Source organism: Alternaria novae-zelandiae (assembly GCF_023758075.1).
Source record: "Alternaria novae-zelandiae strain BMP 2774 chromosome Unknown scaffold_21, whole genome shotgun sequence".
Taxonomy (NCBI): domain Eukaryota; kingdom Fungi; phylum Ascomycota; class Dothideomycetes; order Pleosporales; family Pleosporaceae; genus Alternaria; species Alternaria novae-zelandiae.
Genome location: NW_026056981.1, coordinates 509,143 through 530,820, shown reverse-complemented (window position 1 = coordinate 530,820; position 21,678 = coordinate 509,143). Strand labels below are relative to the sequence as shown.

General features: G+C 53.7%; 9 protein-coding genes across 9 annotated transcripts; 6 read left to right on the top strand and 3 right to left on the bottom strand.

Annotated features, from left to right (window-relative positions):
• Window positions 1-506: 506 nt before the first annotated feature.
• On the top strand, window positions 507-1,499 carry J4E88_008954 (uncharacterized protein; the record flags this gene model as incomplete). Its single annotated transcript, XM_049402561.1, has 3 exons — window positions 507-532; window positions 580-838; window positions 888-1,499. 3 exons carry the CDS (start codon window positions 507-509, stop codon window positions 1,497-1,499), a joined length of 897 nt encoding a protein of 298 aa, XP_049251798.1.
• Window positions 1,500-1,926: 427 nt separating this feature from the next.
• J4E88_008953 (uncharacterized protein) lies at window positions 1,927-2,655 on the bottom strand (the record flags this gene model as incomplete). The annotated part of the gene is made up of 3 exons (XM_049402560.1): window positions 1,927-2,269; window positions 2,319-2,441; window positions 2,636-2,655. The coding sequence occupies 3 exons, from the start codon at window positions 2,653-2,655 to the stop codon at window positions 1,927-1,929; spliced, it is 486 nt and encodes a 161-aa protein (XP_049251797.1).
• Window positions 2,656-2,828: 173 nt separating this feature from the next.
• J4E88_008952 (uncharacterized protein) lies at window positions 2,829-4,484 on the top strand (the record flags this gene model as incomplete). The annotated part of the gene is made up of 3 exons (XM_049402559.1): window positions 2,829-3,121; window positions 3,317-4,106; window positions 4,242-4,484. 3 exons carry the CDS (start codon window positions 2,829-2,831, stop codon window positions 4,482-4,484), a joined length of 1,326 nt encoding a protein of 441 aa, XP_049251796.1.
• Window positions 4,485-4,939: 455 nt separating this feature from the next.
• Window positions 4,940-6,116, top strand: J4E88_008951 (uncharacterized protein; the record flags this gene model as incomplete). The annotated part of the gene is made up of 2 exons (XM_049402558.1): window positions 4,940-5,416; window positions 5,466-6,116. The coding sequence occupies 2 exons, from the start codon at window positions 4,940-4,942 to the stop codon at window positions 6,114-6,116; spliced, it is 1,128 nt and encodes a 375-aa protein (XP_049251795.1).
• Window positions 6,117-6,258: 142 nt separating this feature from the next.
• J4E88_008950 (uncharacterized protein) lies at window positions 6,259-8,241 on the top strand (the record flags this gene model as incomplete). The annotated part of the gene is made up of 4 exons (XM_049402557.1): window positions 6,259-6,264; window positions 6,375-6,434; window positions 6,461-7,228; window positions 7,567-8,241. The coding sequence occupies 4 exons, from the start codon at window positions 6,259-6,261 to the stop codon at window positions 8,239-8,241; spliced, it is 1,509 nt and encodes a 502-aa protein (XP_049251794.1).
• Window positions 8,242-8,592: 351 nt separating this feature from the next.
• J4E88_008949 (uncharacterized protein) lies at window positions 8,593-9,526 on the top strand (the record flags this gene model as incomplete). The annotated part of the gene is made up of 2 exons (XM_049402556.1): window positions 8,593-8,852; window positions 8,917-9,526. The coding sequence occupies 2 exons, from the start codon at window positions 8,593-8,595 to the stop codon at window positions 9,524-9,526; spliced, it is 870 nt and encodes a 289-aa protein (XP_049251793.1).
• A 570-nt stretch (window positions 9,527-10,096) lies between these two features.
• J4E88_008948 (uncharacterized protein) lies at window positions 10,097-12,523 on the bottom strand (the record flags this gene model as incomplete). Its single annotated transcript, XM_049402555.1, has 1 exon — window positions 10,097-12,523. The coding sequence occupies one exon, from the start codon at window positions 12,521-12,523 to the stop codon at window positions 10,097-10,099; it is 2,427 nt and encodes an 808-aa protein (XP_049251792.1).
• Window positions 12,524-16,827: 4,304 nt separating this feature from the next.
• Window positions 16,828-18,484, top strand: J4E88_008947 (uncharacterized protein; the record flags this gene model as incomplete). The annotated part of the gene is made up of 2 exons (XM_049402554.1): window positions 16,828-17,024; window positions 17,092-18,484. The coding sequence occupies 2 exons, from the start codon at window positions 16,828-16,830 to the stop codon at window positions 18,482-18,484; spliced, it is 1,590 nt and encodes a 529-aa protein (XP_049251791.1).
• Window positions 18,485-19,254: 770 nt separating this feature from the next.
• J4E88_008946 (uncharacterized protein) lies at window positions 19,255-20,741 on the bottom strand (the record flags this gene model as incomplete). The annotated part of the gene is made up of 2 exons (XM_049402553.1): window positions 19,255-20,193; window positions 20,241-20,741. 2 exons carry the CDS (start codon window positions 20,739-20,741, stop codon window positions 19,255-19,257), a joined length of 1,440 nt encoding a protein of 479 aa, XP_049251790.1.
• Window positions 20,742-21,678: the final 937 nt, after the last annotated feature.

Sequence of the window (21,678 nt, the reverse complement as noted above, 5' to 3'; positions counted from 1 at the left end):
AACAACTTTTGAGAGATTTGGAGCAGATTTGATGTGGTTGCGGATGGTGGTGGTTGCAGCTGCTGAATCAGAGTGGGATGTTGGAGGAAGGAACGTTGGAGCCCGCAGGTCTGTCCTTTACGCCAGCGCCAAGGGCGACGTCACGGCCTAAGCAGTACACTTGCTACATCGAGGTTGGTCGCAAGACAAGAGAGAACACCAAAGTACAAGATAGCAATCTGCGCAGCAACAATTGCAGCGCAGCGCTTTAGGATTGGAGTCGCGATATTCGATGTTGAATTGCACGAGTAAGTTTCTAGATGCTGCAGATGCCGTCTGAGTCATTTCTCCTTCGACACGCGCACGGCCTCCCGTAGGCGCGGTCACACCGCACGTGATCTCGGTGGTTCCCATGGCCAGCCTCCGTCCTCCGCTGCGGCGACCTGAGCTCAGCATCATAAGGTTGCCGTCGATCCAACCAACTACCCAAACAATCACCTCAACCCCACACACATTCGGCCTTCAAGATGGTGTTAGAAGCTTCTATGATAGTGTAAGGCTATATGCACTCACCCATCGATCGCATACTAACTTCAGCAGCGTTGACAACAGCGAAGCTAGTCGAAATGGCGATTATGTACCCTCGCGATGGGAAGCACAACAGGACGCCGTGAACATGATCTTCTCCGCGAAGACTGGTGCAAACCCAGAGTCATCCGTCGGTCTCATGAGCATGGGAGGCAACACCCCGGAGATCCTCACGACCCTGACAACGGACATTGGCAAGGTGTTGGATGGTCTGCACCGGACAAAGATAAAGGGCAGCTCACACTTCGTGACTGGCATCAACGTCGCAGCTGTACGTTATCAGGAACCTCTGGTAGGATGCAAACTAACAGTACATGCAGTTGGCTCTCAAGCACAGACAGAACAAGTCGCAGAAGCAGCGGATAGTCATGTTCAACTGCAGCCCCATCGAGGAGGACGAGAAGAACCTGGTCAAGCTGGCAAAGAAGATGAAGAAGAGCGGTATCAGCATCGACATCATCGCTTTCGGCGAGCTGAGCGACGACACCACGCGGAAACTCCAGGCCTTTAGCGATAACGTACAAAGCGCCGAAGGCTCCTACCTCGCCACCATTCCCCCCAGCGCGAACCTGCTCAGCGATTCGTTGATCACTACACCTATAGTTGGCGGGGAGGGTGCATCCAGCGGTGGTGGAGACAGCGGTTCCGGAGGCGGAGGCGGCGGTGCTTCCGGCGGTAACGACTTCGAGTTCGGCGTGGATCCATCGGTCGACCCCGAGCTCGCATTGGCGCTGAGGATGTCTTTCGAGGAAGAGAAGGCACGGCAGGAAAAGGACAAGAAGACGAAGGAGGCGACCGAGGGCAAGTCGGAGCTCGAGCCGGTGGCTGAGGGCGACGAGAAGCAGCCGCTGCTCGACAGCTCGGGCCAGCCTGGTGGAAGCAGCAGCAAGGACAAGAAGGACGACGACCCAGACAAGATGGACACGGCATAAGCGGACATAGCGCAGCTAGGAAGAGGAACGCCTTTGAAGCTTCACGGTGGAGCAGGAATATTCACGGCGTCTACTGTATGACTAGAGCTGGCGTCTACCGCATGGCATGGATGAAATGAAGCAAATAATGAACATTAGTCTACAATGATAGGTACTGGAGACAGTACTATCTTCTACAGCACATCTCTCACAACTTGACTTCCCTAGTGGGTGGTCTCTCTTCGTCCCCAAACCCGACACTATCATACATGTTACGGACCCAAGAGTGATGCCTTGGAGCTTTGGTACGAGAGTCTCTAGTGTGCTCCCGAACTGCAAACAGTGGCAATGCATGCCGCAGCAGAACGCTCCTCGTGCTGTTCAACACGCGTCCCGCTTTGTTTCTCTTCATTCCGATTCGTGGTATCATATTCCCAATACGGCCTCCTCAACCTCCTCTGACTTTGACAAAGCTATCCAGCCCCCGATCGAACTTCTCGCACCGAATCGGCATCTCAACGGTGTAGAACGGATTCTTCATGACGTAATCCGCATACAATTCATATATCCTCTTCATCATAGTGTCGACGTTCGGTTGCTGGGGCTCAGTGAAGAGCAAGAACTTGACACCGGTCTGTGTTTGGAAACATTGTATGCGGAAGTGTGAGCTTTCGAGGACCTCGATACCGGTTGCGCGGACAGGGAAGGTCTGGAGATTCGGTGTGGTGGTAGAGGGAGGCGGCGCGCGGACGGGTGGGACTGGAGAGAGCTGCGCTGTGATGGCGTGCATTCTAGACGCTCATCAGTGGAAGTTTATACGCCCAGGACATTGCGATTTACCCGTGAAAAGATCCAGCGAGCATGAGATAGTCATTGCTGGTGAGCTTGCTCATGCCCGCGTGGAACTCGCGATTGTAAATGAGACCGCCAGACTTGCTGATGACGAACAGCGCGAACACCACCCTACACTATAGTGTTAGCCGACAACCTAAGAACACACTCGGCTTGCTTATTACATCTTGACGATCGGTGCGCAAGGAACAGACTATCGCGACTTTCGGCGGCGTGGTGTTGCGGCTCGCGTTCCGCCCTGTGGGACCCTGGGAGGGGCTAGTTGCACACCGCAGCCAACTACCCACTCACCTTTGACAGCTCACATCGGTGTTTGCTTGGCCATTCACACGGTTGAGGCCCGCTCACTCCTACCACTGTTTCTCCTCAAGACTCCCCACACCACGGCACCCACACCCGCTCAATATTCTCAGCCCGGCCAACGCGGACCGTTGAGCTTCACCAACCCCGCGAATCTCAACTATCCAAACCGCTGCCGGGAGGCCTCGACACACCATCATGTCCAACCAAAGCATTCTTAGAATCACCCGCGAACTCGGCGAGATCCAGCGCGGCTCCGACCTCTCCATAGCCGTTGCCTGCCGCGATATTGACGTGCGCCATGTGCGGGCGCTAATCATAGGCCCACCTGACACCCCCTACGAGTTCGGCTTCTTCGAGTTCGCTGTTAAGTTTGCGCGCGAATACCCTACTAAGGCTCCGAGTGTCACGGCTATAACTACCCATGGTGGGCGTACGCGATTCAATCCCAACATATACGCGGGCGGCAAAGTGTGCCTATCGATTCTTGGGTAAGTGACCTTGAAGGATACGAGGGTGTATGTTCTGTCAAGAGACAACACAAAACGTATCGAATGCCTCTAGGCTGTCTTGAAACAAAGCAAAACACGGCAGCCCTGAAGCATACGAACACGTTTATTGTGTCAACAGACAAGACAAATCGCATTAGATACCTCCAAGGCTGAGTCTATGCTAACAGAATGCAGTACATGGCGAGGAGAGCGTGGTGAAGAATGGTCGTCTGCCCAGGGCCTCGAGTCTATCCTCATCTCCATCCAGAGCCTTATGTCGAGCAACCCGTACGAGAACGAGCCTGGCTTCGAGGACGCAAATTCGGACTACGACAAGAAGAACCAGGAGGCATACGTAGACAAGATCCGACACGAGTCGCTGCGCATATCTGTCATCGATCGCCTGGAAGAATACCTAGGCATCAATTGGGGGAGGTCTGGCGTGACGGTCTACAACGCGGAAGAGGACTACCAGTCGAGCAGGGACGACGCGCCCTTCGAGCCCTTCAAGGACCTCTGCAAGCGACGCTTCCTGTGGTACTACCAATCGTATCTAGCTCGCGTGGACGAGGCAGTGAAGAAGAACAAGGATGGGGACCGCTTTGAGAAGATGCCGTTCGAGGGCCCGGGCAACGCCATGGAGGGCACATTCCAGTACACACAGCTCCGCGAGCGCCTGGTCAAGATCTTCGAGACGCTCAACAAGGAAATGGAGGCATGGGCCGCCGAGGGCATGATGGCTGTTAGCAAAGAGATGAGTATTGCCAACAACCTCCAGCGCCAGTATGAGCAAATCATCGAGAAGTACAAGAAGCAAGACGCCGTTACTCTGGATCTTGATCTTGTCGATAAGAACCCATTCGTATGGCAACTTGTCCTGTTCGGGAGACCTATGACGAACCTCGACGGCGGCATGTTCCGGATTATGCTATACATTAGCCCCAAATTCCCAGAGGTTTTACCGCGTGTTAGATTTGAGGGTAACGTAGCCATCACGCGTGCTTTTTGAGATTTCTCCGCTAACTGATGTCTAGTATGTATCCGCCCGGTTCTTATATGGAGATGCTGTTGTCGAATTATCTCGTAACGTATTCCTCAAGACAAGCTGACAATTTGATAGACACCGGTTCTCTACCATCACCGTGTATCGCCCGATGGCATACTCTGCTACGATGCTGCCCGTAAGGACGACATGCGCTCACATATTGAGGCCATCATTGCGGCTATCGAGGAGGAGTCACCTGCATACGACCCACGCACACTGGTCAATCCCGAGGCTGCGAAGCTGTTCTGGGGTACTCCCGACGAAAAGAAGCTCTATAACCGTAAATTGAGGCGATCCGCACAGGATAGCGCTGAGTGAGTGTTATTCGTTGACGCTGCAACGGCATCTGCTAATATTCGTCTAGGAACTGCTTTTAGAGATTGCAAACTAATGATCCCACGGCCGGTCTTCCTCTCGATATGACATTACATGATACCCCAAGCCCGACCTTGCGAGGTGGCTTGCATTATACGGCGTTCGTTCATCAGGGCTATGGGAACTGCATCGGTATAACGGCGTTAGTCATGAAATGCGAATGATATTTTGTTTCATTGAAGTGATTTCATATGACCTGGACGTCTACATCGCTCTTGAAAATCGTGATAATTGTGCAGGGAACGGCGCTTCTGCACGCGCGAGTATGGCCGTTGAGACCCTGACATGCGGGAACCTTGAAGCTAACCAAGCCCCCGGAAAGTGTTCCCCCGAGCGCTCTCCGCAAAACAATCCCTGATCGTCGCACCACCAATTGCACTGACACCCCATCCTCCACCATGCCGAACAACTCAGATACTATACAATCGCTCGGAAAGGTCCTCGTTGTTGGAGGCTGCGGCTTTCTGGGAAGCCACATCGTCAGCTTGATCGTCAAGCGTCACCCCCAGACACAAATCGCCGTGCTCGATCTACGAACCAACTCGAATCGCAACACCAGCCCGAACGTCTCCTACCACGATGGCGATATCACGGATGCTCCTGCCATGAAGGCTCTGTTCTCGCAGATCAAGCCTGACGCCGTCATCCACACAGCATCACCACACTTCGATCTGAAGCCCGAGATTCACGACAAGGTCAATGTTGGGGGTACCAAGGTCCTGCTACAGGCCGCGCAAGAGTCTGGAGTGAAGGGCTTCGTGTACACAAGCTCAGCAAGTGTCATCCTCGACCACGTAAACGATCTCGTCAACGCGGACGAGCGATGGCCGCTTGTTACTGGCGACGACCAGCCTGAGTACTACACAACCACAAAGGTAAGCATACAATCGCATTGTTATTTCTGAGGAGCTAACGATATACTAGGCATACGCCGAGACGGCTGTCCTCCAAGCGAACCGCCATCCTGAGAACTCCCCAAACTTCCTGACCTGCGCCATCCGTCCCGCTGGTATCTTCGGCGAAGGCGACGTACAACTGCTCCCTAAGATGGTTGGCGCATACCGCAAAGGACAGACCAAGTTCCAAGTCGGCGAGAACACAAACCTCTTCGACTTCACCTACGTCGAGAACGTCGCATACGGCCACGTGCTCGCCGCAATCGCGCTTCTCCATACGCACAAACGCCTACCCTCAATTCCTCTCGACAACGAGCGCGTTGACGGCGAAGCCTTCCTCATCACTAACGGACAACCCGTATACTTCTGGGACTTTGCGCGTGCGGTATGGCACGAGGCAGGCGACCGAACACCCTTGAGCAGCGTGTGGCATCTTAGCACCGAGTTCATGTGGGCCATCGGCACGATCCTAGAGAACGTCTTTTGGCTCATGGGAAAGAAGCCTAACCTGACTAGGGCTCAGGTTAAGTACAGCAGCATGTCCAAGTACCACAGCATTAACAAGGCGAGACTGCGGTTAGGGTATGAACCTCTTGTTACTCTGGATGAGGGCATCAAGAGGGGTGTACAATATATCCTGGAACAGGAGAAGAAGGCTGGTGAGAAGAAGGGTCAGTAGACTCATACAAACATATGAGCAGAGGTTATCGAAGACGATTTATTCCCATACTGCAGGTATATAGTGTTTGTAGATAATGTAATTACATGCCCTCGACATATCAGTGCACATGTTGAAGTAGTGAATCAAGCGCCTCGCTACGATGTTCGTATTTATCAACCTAGAGAGTACATGCATGAACACTGTCGTGGCCAGATGTAGCTAGAATCCCCAAGGCGGGACCCACTCCCGATTAAGTCAACTTCGTCGCGCGCGTAGCTCAGCGACCTCCCCAACCCCACGTTCACCCCACCCGTCACCATGGCGCGCAATCACGAAGTATGTCGCGCCCGCTACTTCCCGAGTCAGCATACGAAGCTCTCGGCCTCTCTCCTGAAACGATCAAAGACCTGATGAATCCCAAGCCTGCGCCCGAACCTACCGAAATCCACGCGCCGAACCTCCTGCAGAGTGACGAAGACAATGCGCGCCCCATGTCGCCCAACGAAACTTCCATAACGCTGTACGCCGAACTTCTGCTGCATATACGTACGGTTACGCTTTTTGCATCGCTGCGCACGAATTTCTCTCGGTCGACGGACGCGAAGCTGTCGTCTGATGGCTCTTACATCACTGTCTCTCATGAGGGCCAATCTGCATCAATACGCCTTCCTATCAACGTCAAAGGCGGAGGCGACGCTGCGCTTGAACTACCGTCACAGCCTCCAACGAAAGAGTTGACACTCCGTCTTCAGCTGGAAGAAAAGGAAGGAAGCGACCTTCTTGGGACACTGCAACGCGAAGATCGACAGGCCAACATTGTACCGTGGGACGGCGCTTCGCTCAACGATGCAAAGGACGTGGAGATAGCATGCAAGGGCTGCGACAGTGTCCTTGTGGCGAAAGGAAAGATTCCACAGTGGAGAGACCTGCCTAATGAGAATTGGGCTGAGATGATGGACTTTTGGCATTGCCATAAGCCGGACGAGCATCACTTGCACGATCACACACACGATGATGTTGTCGGTCAGAAAGGTTATGCGGCTGGTAATCGCCTGCAGGCTATGGGAGGTGTTGGGTTTGTTGATCTGGCCAGCTTTCTACTGGCAGAGTCGGATTGCGAAGGCGCACAGGTAAGCTACAACCTTCTTTCAACCGTGTCGTGCGGTTCCTACATCGTCACTTCATGAGGTTGCAACATGTATGGGCGCAAAGAAGGCGAACTCGCCTCATCAGTGGCATTCATCGTCGATACAAGCGCCCTAAATTGATAGGCTCATACACGTACTCTTGGTTCCGGTGTACCCTCTTCCCCAGGTTGATGGGTTGCCGGCGCCGTCGAGTCAGCGGCCTGGCGTTTCACTGTCTCTATACCCTCAGACCCTTGGGATTGGCAGGTTTAGCCAAGGCTACATTTTACACACATCGGTGGCTATCGTTGTTCAGTCTCGTATATACTGACATGACGCAGATCTCCTCCCATGAAGGCACGGATCCAGGCCTGATTCAATGCAAGCATTGCAGTCACACGATCGGCGCCCAAGAACCCTCAACCGACGGCTGGCGAATACGAAAATGGGCCATCAGCATACGATCCGCGAAAATCACTCTATCGTCGCCAACCACGCATACGGTCCAGAAATGGATATCAGCCCGCCTCCTCCACCTCATAGAAAACACCGGCCTCCGCAAATTTCACATCCACACCGCCGCACCACCCGACCAATCTCAAGAAACCCCCATACCCTCTCTTCTCATTTGGGTCTTCACCCCCGATCTCCTCTTCTCCTCTTCCATACCCACGCCCGGCCGTCTCGATCCTACACGCACGATGAAGGTCTTCTACCAGAAACAGACGTGGCAGGCTTTGAAGCCGGGAGAGCCCGAGAGTGCTAGTATAGAGGATGTGGAGTTTCCCGTGGATTTGTATGAGGAGTTGGAGAAGGGGTTGGAAGGGAGTCAGAGGTTGTTGCCGCCGACGGCGAAGAAGTTTCAGGGGTGGGATGTTGGGCTGCTGGAGAGGTTTGAGGTGCTTGAGGCGGGCTTGGGTGAGGGAAGTGGAGAGGAGGAAGGTGAGGCTGGTGCGAATGGGGTTGAGAATGGGAATGGGGTAAGTGGTGAGATACCGGAGGAGGATGTTGATTGACGTGATCAAACGGTTTAATGCGTATACACATATCTATGCCTCATATAGAAGCTATACTGTAGCATTCATTCGTGTTCCATTTGCTGTATTATTTTTGTCATTTGTTCAAATGCGTCACACAAGACTGTCGGTCTCTGAGCGGGTGTATGGCATGACGATTGCTAGCCGGGTGAGAGCAAGCGCCAACCTCACCCGTAACGCTTTCCCATCCGCTCAATCACCGCTGACCTCGCAAAGATAAAACTGCCTTCATCTCCCACGAACTGTGCTTCTCTCTATCCTTCCCTCTCTCTCTTGCCGCAAGTCAGTCAAGATTCGCATCCACTTCAACCACATCATCCATCAACCAGTATGTCTATAGTCGCCAAGATTGCCGCGATGCAGCGACATCGTGCCGCCGCCTCCGAGACTCCGGATGATCTTCTGGATGTGAGAGTCACTTCTGAATCATCGACTACCTCAAGGATCGGCCAGTCTACCATGGACACTGGACTCCGAGGTCTATGCCAGTCCACGCAGTCTGTGGGTCTAGAAGATCATGTAGCCACCGAGGTCGCAGAAGAAGCCCCCGACATGCTACAACTCAGCATAGACCCAGAGAAGCTCGCCATGTACGCTCTCCTCCCATGACAAAGAGATTCCAGCACATGGAGACGACATACTGACTCACCACAGTGCTCGTGCCAACACCCAAGACTCACGTCTACTCCGTCTCCCAGCTGAGATCCGCAACACCATCTACGACTTGGTTCTCAGCTCTCACCGCGACTTCCACACCTTCGATGTCGCACGCCAGAAGAGTATGCGGCAGAATGGTGGAAGCGAAACTACTATACAACAGCTCGCTTTGTTGCAAGTCTGCCGCCAACTCTACACCGAAACCAATCTTATCGCCCTTAACTCCACACCTTTCGCCTTCAGCTCCGTCACCGACTTCTCCAAGTACCTCGCTCAGACACTGCTTCCTCGACAAATCAGCGCTATAGCCGTGCTCAAGTGCCCGTTCCGCGAGATCTACTTCCCTGGCTTCGGCGTAAACTCCGCGTTCATCGGGCTCCTTCGTGAGAGTCTGCGTGGGCTGAAGGTGCTGGTACTGTTTGGGGTGAGGAGTAAGGCCGTCGAGGAGGAGGCGATGCGGGTCATAGAGAGGAAGATCGCGAGGGAGATTAAAGAAGGGTGTGGAGAGCTGGAGGTGAAGGTTGAGTTGACGAGGAATGGTTTGCAGTGGCGCAAGGAGGTCGCATCGGTCTATGGCCGTGGAGAGCGGAGTTTGGGCGCAGAGTGATGAGTGTCTTCGTCCCTTCATGACACTTTACTGCGAACAAGTCAAAAGCTGTGTACGATTAGACATGGGTTAGTATTGCGTGCATTCAATCACCACTCAACATCTGCAAACACAAGATCTTCCTTTCCACCAGTTTTATTTATCTATCTATCCTACACTATCTGATGATCTCTACCGCAGCCTTAAGACTCCGCAAATGGGCAGTCCGCAAAGAAGGAGAAGGGGGGAGATCAAAATCAGTCGCCAGATAAAAGAAGAAGGGGGGAAATGAAAACCCGCTCAAACAAACAAAGATCCTTTGTTTTTTTGTGGAGTTTCTGTTCTGTTCGAGGCGCTATCCCGCACCCAGTGCGGTAAAAGGGAGAGTGAAGAGCAAGGCCGTAAATGCATGCGTGCCCGATTATATCTTCTCAATTCCTCCTCTTGTCATAACAGTCGTGAATCGCTGTTCAAAGAAACACCCAGTGTCCAGACGCCGGCTCAATGGAAAATTACTCCTTCTGTGTAAGTACAGGATGTGAAAGACGGCTATACAAGTGCCCGCTAATCGTATACAATGCAGTGCGGGAATTACTGCTGGTTCCCGAAGCCCATAAAGTTCAAATCATCCAACGTAGTGGTGGGCTCAATGTATTGGGGGTCGAACTGGCCTCCAACCTGGTTGAAATCGGGAAAGAAGTTGGCCGTGTGGTTGAACGTCATCTGGCTGGGTGGCGCAGTGTCGAACAACGTGAAGTCCTGGCCGGGGCGACTGAAGCCTTGCATGGTCATGTCCATGTCACCGCCAAAGCCCTCATCCATGTCTGGTGAGTAGAGGGTGATGTCAGGCTGAGCCATAGGTGATAGATGTGGCAGACCGTTCATGTTGTTGTTCGTCGCAAATGGCAACGGCGCAAAGTCAAACGCCGTGCTCATTGGGGTTGGCTGCTGGTAGCCAGTGTTGAAGTTTGCGTTCAGTGCACAGGCGTTGTAGATGTCGTTGTGGTTAATGTGGGTGTCTTCTGGCGTCACAGCATCGTCGAAGGATGTGGGCTCAACGGGCGAATGTCCTGACGAGTATGTGAAGTGAGAGCCATCGGTGGTGATCGAGTCACGACGGAAGTCATCTTGGTAACCGTGGGCACTCATAGCCGGCGTTCCGAAGCCATAGCAGTTAAAGTTCTCGATCATGGGCACTTGAGGCGAAGCAGCGAATGGTGTGATAGGTGTAGTCATGGTCGCCGACATGGGTGTACCGATGAAGGGAGTGAGAGGGGTAGCGGGGCTGTGCTCGCTGCCAGAAGCGCCCTTCTTGCGACCGTTGCTCTTGGAGCGAACATATTCCCAGCCATGAGCCTTCTCCATGTGCTGCTTGCAGTTGGACTCGCGCTTCGAAGCGTACGTGCATGGGTGGTAGAGACACTTGTACTGAGCAGGAGCAGCAGAGTGCTTGTCGTTCATGTGCCTATCACGCTCCTTCTCAGTCGGCCAGCCGAGTTCGAAGTACTTGCAGTTCTTCTCGTCGCACTTCCATGGGCGAGAGTGAGTCTTCTCGTGCTTGGTCAGGTCGCATGGTCGCTTGAACTCCTTCTTGCAGTCACGGCAAGTGTGCATCACGTCTCCGGGTTTCTCGGACTTCCGTCGTCGCGCCATGGATCGGGTTACTTCGTCCTCGTCCATGCTGTCCTCGTCGGCGTCCGACAGACGACGCTTGATCCTGAAGGCGTTCGAGGCATCCACTGACATGGGGATGACGTTACCGTTCTTCTCCCGGACGAGCTCGACAGGACGGCCGTTGTGGCTGATGCCACCGCGGAGGGTGATCTTCTCATCGCTATGGAGTTTTTGATTAGCGCGGGCGAATAAAAAGTCGGCGGCGCGGTCATACCGTGAGTAATCCATCTCGTCCAGATCCTCACCCTTGGTTTCTTTTTCTCTTGTAGCAGCCATGATTGAAGCGTATCGTCTAATCTGTTCCATCAAATCGAGGAAGTAGCCGTCAGTATAAGGGCGGTCGGTTGGTAGTCGCTGGTCTTGTTCGGAGATGTACTGGACGGTCGTAGCCAAGAGTTGGATTGATCGTTGGCAAAAGCGGAAGTACGAGTCCGGGGAAGCCGACAGCTCCTTTAAACCACGAAAAATGCAATAAGCTTCTACACTTTGAGAAAGACAATGGGTGATTCCACTTACGGGTGCGAGGAAGACGAGGGTCTTCTCGAGGTCACGGAGATTGCGGATATTCTTCTGACCTATGCGTCGAGGCACGTCCTTGACGAGGGAGTGGAAGTCCTTGAGAGACTCCTCGGCGAGAATGGGCTTGATGATGTAGTCGTGGATCTGCTTGCACGTGTGCTCGCCGAGCACGTCCTCTTCTGAAAAGGTGAGCGATGAGAAGGACCTGGTGACAGCCGAATGCGTCGAGCTGATAGAAGTGCTGATGGAGTCACGGACGCTCGAGCGCTGGGAGCGAATCTCGTCTTTATATATGTTAGTATGTGGGGCGTTCTCATCCAAGACGGGTGGCTGCAGTGACTCCTTACCGTATTTCGATCCACTGATGCTGGAACCCAGACCGCTGTCAGAAGCGTGGTCGTGGGGGCTGCGTGCAACTGCAGTAGGCTTTGGGTCAATGTCCATTGGGGTGTGGTCCAATGGGGCGCTGTCGAGGATAAAGCTCGGGACAGGAAGAACCTCCGGATCGTTGAGAAGGTCGCAGCTGGTAACAGTGCTCTTATGGCCAGCGACCTTCGCTTCGAAGTCTTTGAGCAGGTTGGTGACGCGACGCACGTTAGGGTCCTGGATGGAGTCGTTGACTAGCTCTTCCAGCCGGTCAGTGTTGGTAGGCGAGCGGCGGGGCATGCAGAATCGGTCCAACTCGCAGATGTCGGACGAGATATTGGTTGGCGACGAGAAAGTGCCGCTCTTCCTTAGCTGCATGCCATGGGTGCTCAGAGGGGATGCGGAACCCTTAAGAGGACGGCGGCGGGGATGACGGTTCTGGTCGTGGGGTGCAGACATGTTGAGTATGACTGGTCGTCGTACCGGTTGAAGTGGGAAAGGCGGCCTCAGGTGAGTCACGGACTGCACAGTTCCCCAAGCCCGGCGATCCAAAGGGACCAAGTGTGAGTGGTTATCAGAGCCCAGATCACGTTTTCATTGACCGGGGATAGTGGAACCTTTGCGGCCGCGGAAGCTAGCAGCTGATAGGCTAGGGTGATGATGGTGATGCAGCGAGCGAGGAAAGGGCGCTGAGTCCTTTGGTCTGGTGTCGGAGGAGACGTGCAGGTATATAGGAAGGCGCAGCACGTGGAGTAAGACGGGCGGCGAGCGGCAAAAGAGGCACAAGGGCGGCGGGTCTGCGGTGCAAAAAGAGGACGGGGAGGGAGGCCTGAGGGATTAGGATTTGAAGCAAGAAGAGATCTCGAGCAGCGCGGGCTGGGGGGATAGGTGGTTCAAGAGGGAAGGAACGGGTTGTCGTCGCTTCCTCCAGTAAGTGGAGTTCAACTCCAGGCAGCAGTGCACGGACATCTGACGTTCCGCGCAGTCAGCCCCTGCTCGGATCCTGAATACGAGCTGCATACCATTATTCGCCCATTTGCACAATAGCAGCCATCCGTCTTCTGCGTATCTCTGCCGTGTCTGTTGATGCGGGAGGTGATTGCGAGAGTTATTTCATCCCTCACCACAATCCTACTGTGGTAAAAGACACGGAACGACGAGAATTGTGCTCCATCCAGCGGTGACAAGACCCTGGCCAGAAACCGGTCAACCCAAGAAGCGCAGGAACGGCTGCTAGTGCACGCGTATCATTGGTGAATGGCGTCAGGCGCCCTATGGGTGGAGGCTTTGAAGGGCGGCAGGGCTGTGCATGGATGAAGCGACTTCGCCATCCTCACCACTTCTGGTGGATCAGCTGCTAAACACAACTAACACGTCGCTACTGATAAACCCGCCGTCCCCGCTCCCTGGATTTGCACATTTGCGCACGCCGTCCTACCCGCTTTTTCCGTCGCTGCGCAATTGCACCGTGTCCTGATGTTCTGGATGTCGGCCCATACGTATGCCGCATCCTTCGATTGGGCGAGTCGCGCAGGACGCCTTTTCACCGGAATCGTGGGGGCCAAAAACACGTCGTCAACCTGCATGTGATTTATAGGGCTGCGCATGCAGGGCGGAGAGATATTGATATTGAGGGAGTCACACATATAAGACCCATGGCGGGGTACTCCGGGACTAAGTATAGGCTTGTTGGTTGTCTCACACTCTCTACGCAGGTCGCCACCCCAGACGTTGGATGCACCCTCTCTCTCACGACTCGCTGCGGACAAAAGCCGGATATTTAAGCGCGGACATATCTCTCACCGATTACGTCGTAATGACTAGCATTCAAGATGTCTGTTCCTATCGCAAGCTACTCCGTCCATCTCAGCCTTCACTGCACTTCCTTCCTTTTGCAAAAGCATGCACCGATGACTCGTCAGATCGCTCTACACTCATACTCCGATCTCATGGGCCGCCGGCTTCAAGTTTTCATCCTTCTTTCTTCCAAACTACGACACTGTCGCAACTTCACTGCTACGACAGACATCTCCAGAGTCTCCAACGCGATTCTATACCTAGTACAGCACACTACCAAATATCACGTGTCGTAAATTGCTGTCACGCCCCTCTAGCCAAATTTATGCAGCATCCTGGTCGCCGGCATCACGTACCAGTAATAAAAGCTGTTCGCTATCATGATCATTTATGCTAATTCCTCAGCCACCTCCAAGGGAAAGTTTGAACACCTGTCTAGCTACAGAGAATGGTAGAAGTGAAGAAGCTAGAACTTGAAATTACGTGAAGATTTTGATATCTTTCGTTGCTATACTAATGTAGACAGCAGGCGGCATCGCATCCACTCAGTTCCTTGCATGTATAAGGTGTTCACGACACGATTCTAGTAGGTCGGTACGGTAATCCAGATGCCAACCCCACTGGCGCGCAGAGATTTGCCTAACCAGTATCTCCAAATCCAACAACCTCGTTCCTTCATCAAAGGTGTTCCACCTGCGCAAGGCCATACTCCTACAAACTTCCCTCACAACCCAGCCCTTTCCATTCCAGTCTTTGAATTCGCCTCGCCGTGCTCTTTCAACCTCTTCAGTGCGCGGCTGTGACATCTTTCGCTTTGTAGTGTATGCATCTTCATAATCTCTCTTGCGCATCAGAAAATTGTTTATGTTGAATCCAAACTGCTCCATCGTAAAGTCTGCAATGTATTCCGCTCCGGTTTGGGTTCTGATATCGAAGACGCTGTGGCGAACAAATGGATCTGGCTGTTCCCCTTCCAAATGATGGACAACGTAAGGCTTAACTTGAACGGCGAGCCAAGTTATCGTCGCTCCTATTTCTTTAAACACAGGCTCGAGATAGATAAGAAAGAGTTGAATGCTTAAGTCGCAGTGGTTGTACTTGTTGCGCGCTAGCCGGTCTAAAAGGGATACGTCAGGAGGATGGGCATGAGGACCAATGCCATATATTAACCTTCGATTGCTATCTCGAACTGGGACTTCGGTAATGATGAAAGGTCTGCTCCATCCTGTTGGCACCCAAAGGACGTGGTAAACAGAAGGTCTGCGCTCGTACTCCAGTACTAGATTGAATATGTGCCAATATAGCAAGAGTATCGACCGAATGCGATAGTATTCGTCCAGTGCTTGGCATGTCCACGGTAGTGTAGTTATGAAGTTCGTTGCCGTTGGAAAGTGTTGTAGAGATGTTGGAGGTGCGTGATGTTCTGCCAACAAGGGGGGCTTTGGGGTCGCTGGAGGTGTGGGAGGTTCTGTTGGCTCTGATGGTGTCACGCTGTCCCGACGGGGGCAGGAGAAGGTGGGAGATGGAGGAGGTGTCGTCTCTGATGATATTACGCTGTCCTGGCGACGACGAGGGAAACTGACCGTTGGAGGAACCTTGCGTGTGGAGTTATCATCCAACATCGGAAGGGGCGAAATGGACATGATGAGTCCTCGGGCTGTGATGACTGTGAATCTGCTGATACAAAAGAGGAGACGATCTAACGCAGTTTATATACCGCGTAGGTTTCGAATACCACAGTGGGATATGATGGGCTTCTGTGGATTGTCCTGTAGATTTTCTATGTCGAGCCACGGCACCGTGCAATCGCCCAATACGCTCTTTTCACTGTCAAATCCAACACTGCATCTGAGTACAGGAATCATCTACCTAGATATAGAGCGAAAAACCTTTTCGCTGTATTCTTGGGCACACACCGTCCATCCTGTGGTCCCGCGATCACGCTTCGCAAAGGTGTTACCAACTTGAATAGCTCGCTTATAAGCACTACCCGACATTTGAACTAGACGAATTCGGTATTCTCCATACCGCAGGTCTTTGGCTGGTAGTCGCTGTATACTCCGCCGTGGTAATCATGAGATTGCTCGGAGACTAGATCGCGCCGCAGTACGTCTGGGCCGTGATACGTGGGCCAGAGACAGGTAGAGATCTTGACACGCATATCGGCTGATGCTTTACGTTAGTTCTGGTATATGTAGCCTCGAGTCCAATCCATAGATACGTGTACCATGGTAGTGCGATGGATGCTGTTACCTTTCCCCACGATCCTATCGGTGCGCGACAGACCTCCGCCAACGCTGTTGCAACTACATCCCAGCACCATGTTCGGCCAACTACCTAGGTATCCTCCAAACCAAGCAAAAGCTCAATCTCGCGTGTGGATGACAACATGCAGATAAACCGCGGGACGCGGCTCATGAAACCTCCATCCCGAGTTGCGCGCGCAACATTGCTTCAGGCAAAGAATCGCAGTCGTCGCCAAAAACCAACGTCGAAGCCATGACCGCGAAAGAGGGGAGCTATTATGGGAACATGCAGGTTTCCCGCGCGCAGTGGATCAGGAGAACCACCATGTGACATCAGCGTGCTCCGCGTTAAGCGACTTGACCCTGAAGGTGCTAGCGCCCAAACTCTGGGAACAGCCAACGCCAATGAGACGCCGGGCAGTATAGTTCCGTTTCATGAGCCCCGTCGAGCTCAAACCCCTCGCGATGCCGTTGCCGCCGTCGTCGTTCTGACTGTTCAACCCTCTCTCTTTCCGAGGCGAGTCTTTGTCGCTCTCGTCTTTCTTGTCGCTCTCTCTCGCTGCTTATCCTTAGGTCTCTCGCGGCCGTTACAATCTCTCTATAGGTTCACGCTGGTTCGTGCCTACACGCTCACTCCCCTCGCGGTCACATCGCGTTATCGCGCATTCGAAGCGTTCGCAAACGAGTTTTTCCGGTCGATTATTTGAGTTTTCTTGCAAGATGTTGGGTTTTCACAGAAGAACGAGGTCTTTAATACCGGTTAAGGATTTGGGCAAATATGACAAGGTTGCTATGGTTGAGGAAGAGGAGGACCGGGATGTAGAGGAAGAGATGGAGAGTCACAACGCGCCAGACGGTGCCGATAAGTCGCGGCGGACGCAATTGATGCTGGTGTACCTCATCTTTCTTGCTGAGGCGTAAGTTCTACGATACATCTCATACGAGATGACCCGTTTTTTCCGGCTTGTGCTGACATTGGCGTAGCATCATGGCATCAAGTCTCCAACCACAGCTCCAAATGCTCCTCTCGTCCTCCGACTACTGCGGCACCCTCTCCTCGTCATACCTCCGAAGCATACTCGATTGCGCGTACGCATTTGGTGGAACAACGGGTCTATTCTGGGGATACCTCGCCGACCGCATGGGAAGACGGCGCGTTACGCTCATTGGGCTCTGGAGCATGTTTGCATGCTGCTTGAGCATGGGATTTGCGACCAGCCTCGTCAGCTGCACAATCTTCCGCTTCGTCGCTGGCATGGTCAGCTCGGCGATCGTATGCACGACCCTGACTATGATTGGAGACTTGAGCACATCGGCAGAGGAGAGGGCGAAGAACGTCGCCCGGCTGCCTACTATTTCCCTAGGTGGTTCCATGGGCCCGATCATGCAACTCATGGTATCAGAGAGCCTGCAAGCATACAACATGGTCTGGCAAGACTACCCAACACTGGGCTCTGAGCTAGCCTGCGGAGCTGTACTGTTCGGCATCGCACTCACGGCGAGCATCTGCCTCAAGGAAACGCTTCCCCACCACAACGACCGCTCGGCAGACCCCGTCGACATGGACTGCGAAAAGGCTGCTTTCCTCCGCCGCGACTCCGAAGACACCAACGTCACTCTCGTCGACTTCGCTCGCCCGGATCCCATCACCATCTCCCAGTTCCTCCAAGCACCCTCGCTAATGGTTCTCCTCTCTTCCTTCTGCCTCCTCTCGCTCCACGCCTCGACCTTTGACGTCGTCCTCCCCCACCTCGGCCACAGCAGCACAGACCAAGGCGGCATGGGCATCTCCTGCGAATGGCTCAGCATCGTCGTCCTCTGCGTCCGCGGCATGGCCGGCATGGTGCTCTTCTACGCCATCCCGTACGCAACCGAGAAATACGGCCTCGTCAAGCTCTACCGCTCCGTCTCCGCCATGCTCCCCGCAACCTACGTCCTCACCCCCATCCTTGCCATTGTAGTCACCTGCTCCGGTCTCGAGCCCGTCATCTCCACCTTCTCCATCTTCGCCCAACACCTCCTCACCGGCGGCGCAAACGTCATCGTCTCCCTCCTCGTCCTCAACACCACACCCGATGCCTTTTCCGCCGGCACCGTCGTCGGCATGATGCAAGTCGCCAGCCTCTTCAAGGCCTTCGCCGTTGCAGTCAGTGGAACAAGCTACTACTTCAGCGACGACCTCAGCGTGCAAACTACAAACTTCGCGCTGTGGACTTGCCTCGCGCTCTTCGGCATCGTTGGCGCAGGTCTCGCGTGGTTCGTCCGCGAGAGACCGAGTGTTGAGAAGGATTTCCCCAGCGAGGTTCTCTGCTGGGAGACTTGCTTTGATGCTGATGCTGAGAAGCAGTTTAGTCTGGAGGATGTTCAGGAGGTTTGATTGATACCATCGATATCATATCATCTATCAGTCAGTTGTATGTCTTGATGTACCTATAGCGCGTCGACATTGCGTGTTTTGTCTATTCTTTCGTTTGTCTGTCGCGTGTTATGCTGTTTATCCATCGGTCTCCTTGTGTTTGGGTTCCGAACTCTGCTTCTTGGGTTGTATGAGTATATAAGCAAAACATCGTATTCTGGCTCGTGAGCCAGCCATCTGCCTTGATAAAACTTTCACGATTTGCAAATGTGATTTGATCGATTCAGCAGTGATCCTCCGCGCGCTTGTACGTGCAGCACGAACAAAAAGAGTGAAAGGGACCGAAAGGAACAGGAACCCTTGGGTTGCTAGGTTGAACTGCTCTGAGGGCACATATTCTCCCGCTCTTAAGTTGGCAATGCTGGAAGCGATGACAAGGTATGACATCTCGCTGTTAAACTTGCTCAACGTCACAATTTGTTAGAAAGGTTGGAGAGCTACATGTCAAGAATGGCATTTCACGACATCAAGCACCATATTGAAAGAAGTTTTTGAAATGTGATCGTTGTACTATCGACTACTAAGATGCCACGACGGGCCTACATCAAACCGAGTGATTGAGTATCTCTAATCAAACAACTTTTACCCTTGAACGCCATACCCAGAGGGCTGAAAACCAGATCCGATGATCATATCACATCATATCGTACGGCAGCTCCATTACTTACTCTCCGAGATGATCAAAGCAGATACACGAAAGGATGTGAAAGGCGATGACTCAAACGAGACGCTTAGTCGAAGCTCTTCTTCTGTCCCTGGAAGTCGCCGAAGCCACCACGGTTGAATGAGCCACCGCGGCCGCCACGGTCACCACCACGACCACGGCCGCCTCCGCGACCACCACCGAAGCCACGGCCTCCGCCACGACCACCGCGGTCGCCGAAGCCACCACGGCCGCCGCCACGTCCACCGCGACCACCACCACGGCCACCGCCGAAGCCACCGCCGCCACCGTTGTCCTCACGAGGTTGAGCGTAGTCGATGCGGATGGCACGGCCGCCGATGTCCTGGCCGTTCAAAGCCTCAAGAGCGGCAGTAGCCTCCTCCTGGGAACCGAAGTCGACGTATCCGAAACCCTTGAGGGAGCCGGTGTCACGGTCGGTGGGAAGAGAGACACGGGTGATGTTACCGTACTCCTGGAAGACCTCCTGGATGCTCTCGTTGGAGCACTCGAATGAGACGTTGCCGAGGAAGAGGGTGCTGCTGGGAGGGCTGCGCTTGTCACCGTACTTGTTGGCACGGGCACCGTTGGCATCGGGCTTAGCGCGGGGAGTGCTGAAGTCGACGTTGAGCTGACGGCCGTCAAGCTCGTACTCGTGCATCTCCTTCTGTGCCTTGGCAGCGTCGGCAGCGTTGGCGAACTCGACGTAACCGAAACCCTTAGCACGGCCAGTCTCGCGGTCGGTGATGACACGGCAGCCAACAATCTCACCGAAGCCCTCGAACTCGCGGCGGAGCCAGTCCTCGTCGATGTTCCAGCTCATGTTGCCAACGAAGAGGTTCTTGATACCCTCCTCAGCGGCGGGCTCCTCAGTCTTGGTCTTCTTGACAGCGGGGGCAGCGGCCTCCTCAGCCTTGCGCTTCTTGGAGGGAGCCTCCTCGCTCTCGGAAGCGGAGGAGTCGTCGGAGTCGGCGTCAGAGGAATCGTCAGAGTCGGAGGTGGAGGTGGCCTGTCAAAGTTAGTCTACGTTGAGTGATGGTAAGATGGTGAACTAACCTCAGCCTTAGCGGCGGGCTTCTCGTCCTCAGACTCGCTGCTGGAGTCGCTGTCGGAGTCGCTGGACTCAGCCTTGGCTGCGGCCTTCTTTACACCATTGGCCTTGGCCTTGGGGGCAGGCTTCTCATCCTCACTGCTGTCGCTGTCGCTGTCTTCCTCGCTGCTGTCGGAAGAGTCAGAATCGGAGTCGGCCTTAGCAGCGACCTTAGAGGCAGCCTTGGCAGGAGTCTTCTTCTGCTCGACCTCCTCCTCGCTGCTGCTCTCAGAGGATTCTTCGCTCTCGCTCTCGCTCTCAGACGAAGAATCAGACTCAGGCTCTGGGGTAGGAGCCTTCTTCGACTTCTTCTTGTCCTTGACGTTGGAAGCAACTGACTTGGCGATGTCCTTGCTCTTCGACTTGGGAGTGGCAGCGGGCTTGGTGACGCGACCAGCCTTGACGCTCGCGAGCTCAGACTTCTTCTCCTTCTTGGACGACTTGTCCGCGACCTTGGTCTTGCCCATTTTGATGATAGGTAACTAGATCTACAACGTATTAGTATTGTGAAACGTGCGACGAGAGCGCCAATGATGTGCGACAGAAAAAGGAAAGAGAGGAGCCGACGGCATGAAGCCGTCGCTCGGGCGCTGATGCCAAAAGGTCATCGTATGCGCCAGCCTGCTGGTCTGGTTGTCTCAAATTGCGAAAAGCCCACTGGTATCTCTCGAGACCGCACGAAGCGGGTATCCCTCAAGCCCACGGAAAGCCCACAAGAGCCCACAGAAACCGAGCTTCAAGGCATGTGTTCCCACAAGCGCCGAGAAGACGGAAGATTAACCCTCATAGTAGCAAAAAGCCCTCAGGATGATCTTGCCTTGCCCTGACGAGCGGCAGGCGTGCCCTCTGTAATGTGTGTTAAGGAAAAGCCAAACGTTGCCCACTGACTTGTAATTTGATCTGGTACTGGATGTTGCCCTCAGTAGCCCACTTGAGAATCGCGAAAGCCCTCAGTGTTGATTTCGAACGGTGAAAGTTCGAAAGAAGTTGTGAAGAAGGTTGATGGTAGGTAGATGCAAATGGCTGGGAGCGCGCAGTTTATGTAGCGGAAGGATCAGCATCGAACTTTTCAGCGGATCTGAGGCCCGAGCGCGGCGCTAGGAACGCGTTTTCTCGAGGTACGCTAGATTCGCCCCACGCGAACTCCATCCAACGGCGACGGCGGTATTTCCCTCAGAGATCTCAGGGTCTCGAGATGACTGGGATTTTTTGGAATGGAAAGTGGATGGAATGATTCTTGTGCGGAAATGCTAGGAATCCCACCCACTCAAAGTTTCCTCCGGTACCTAGGTATGTCCTACCTGTATAGAGGAGTGCAACCATGCACGAAGTCTTATTAGAGAACACACATGGTCTGCACAGCAGCAAAATGGATCAATCTCAGAAAGAATGTTTGCCGAGGTT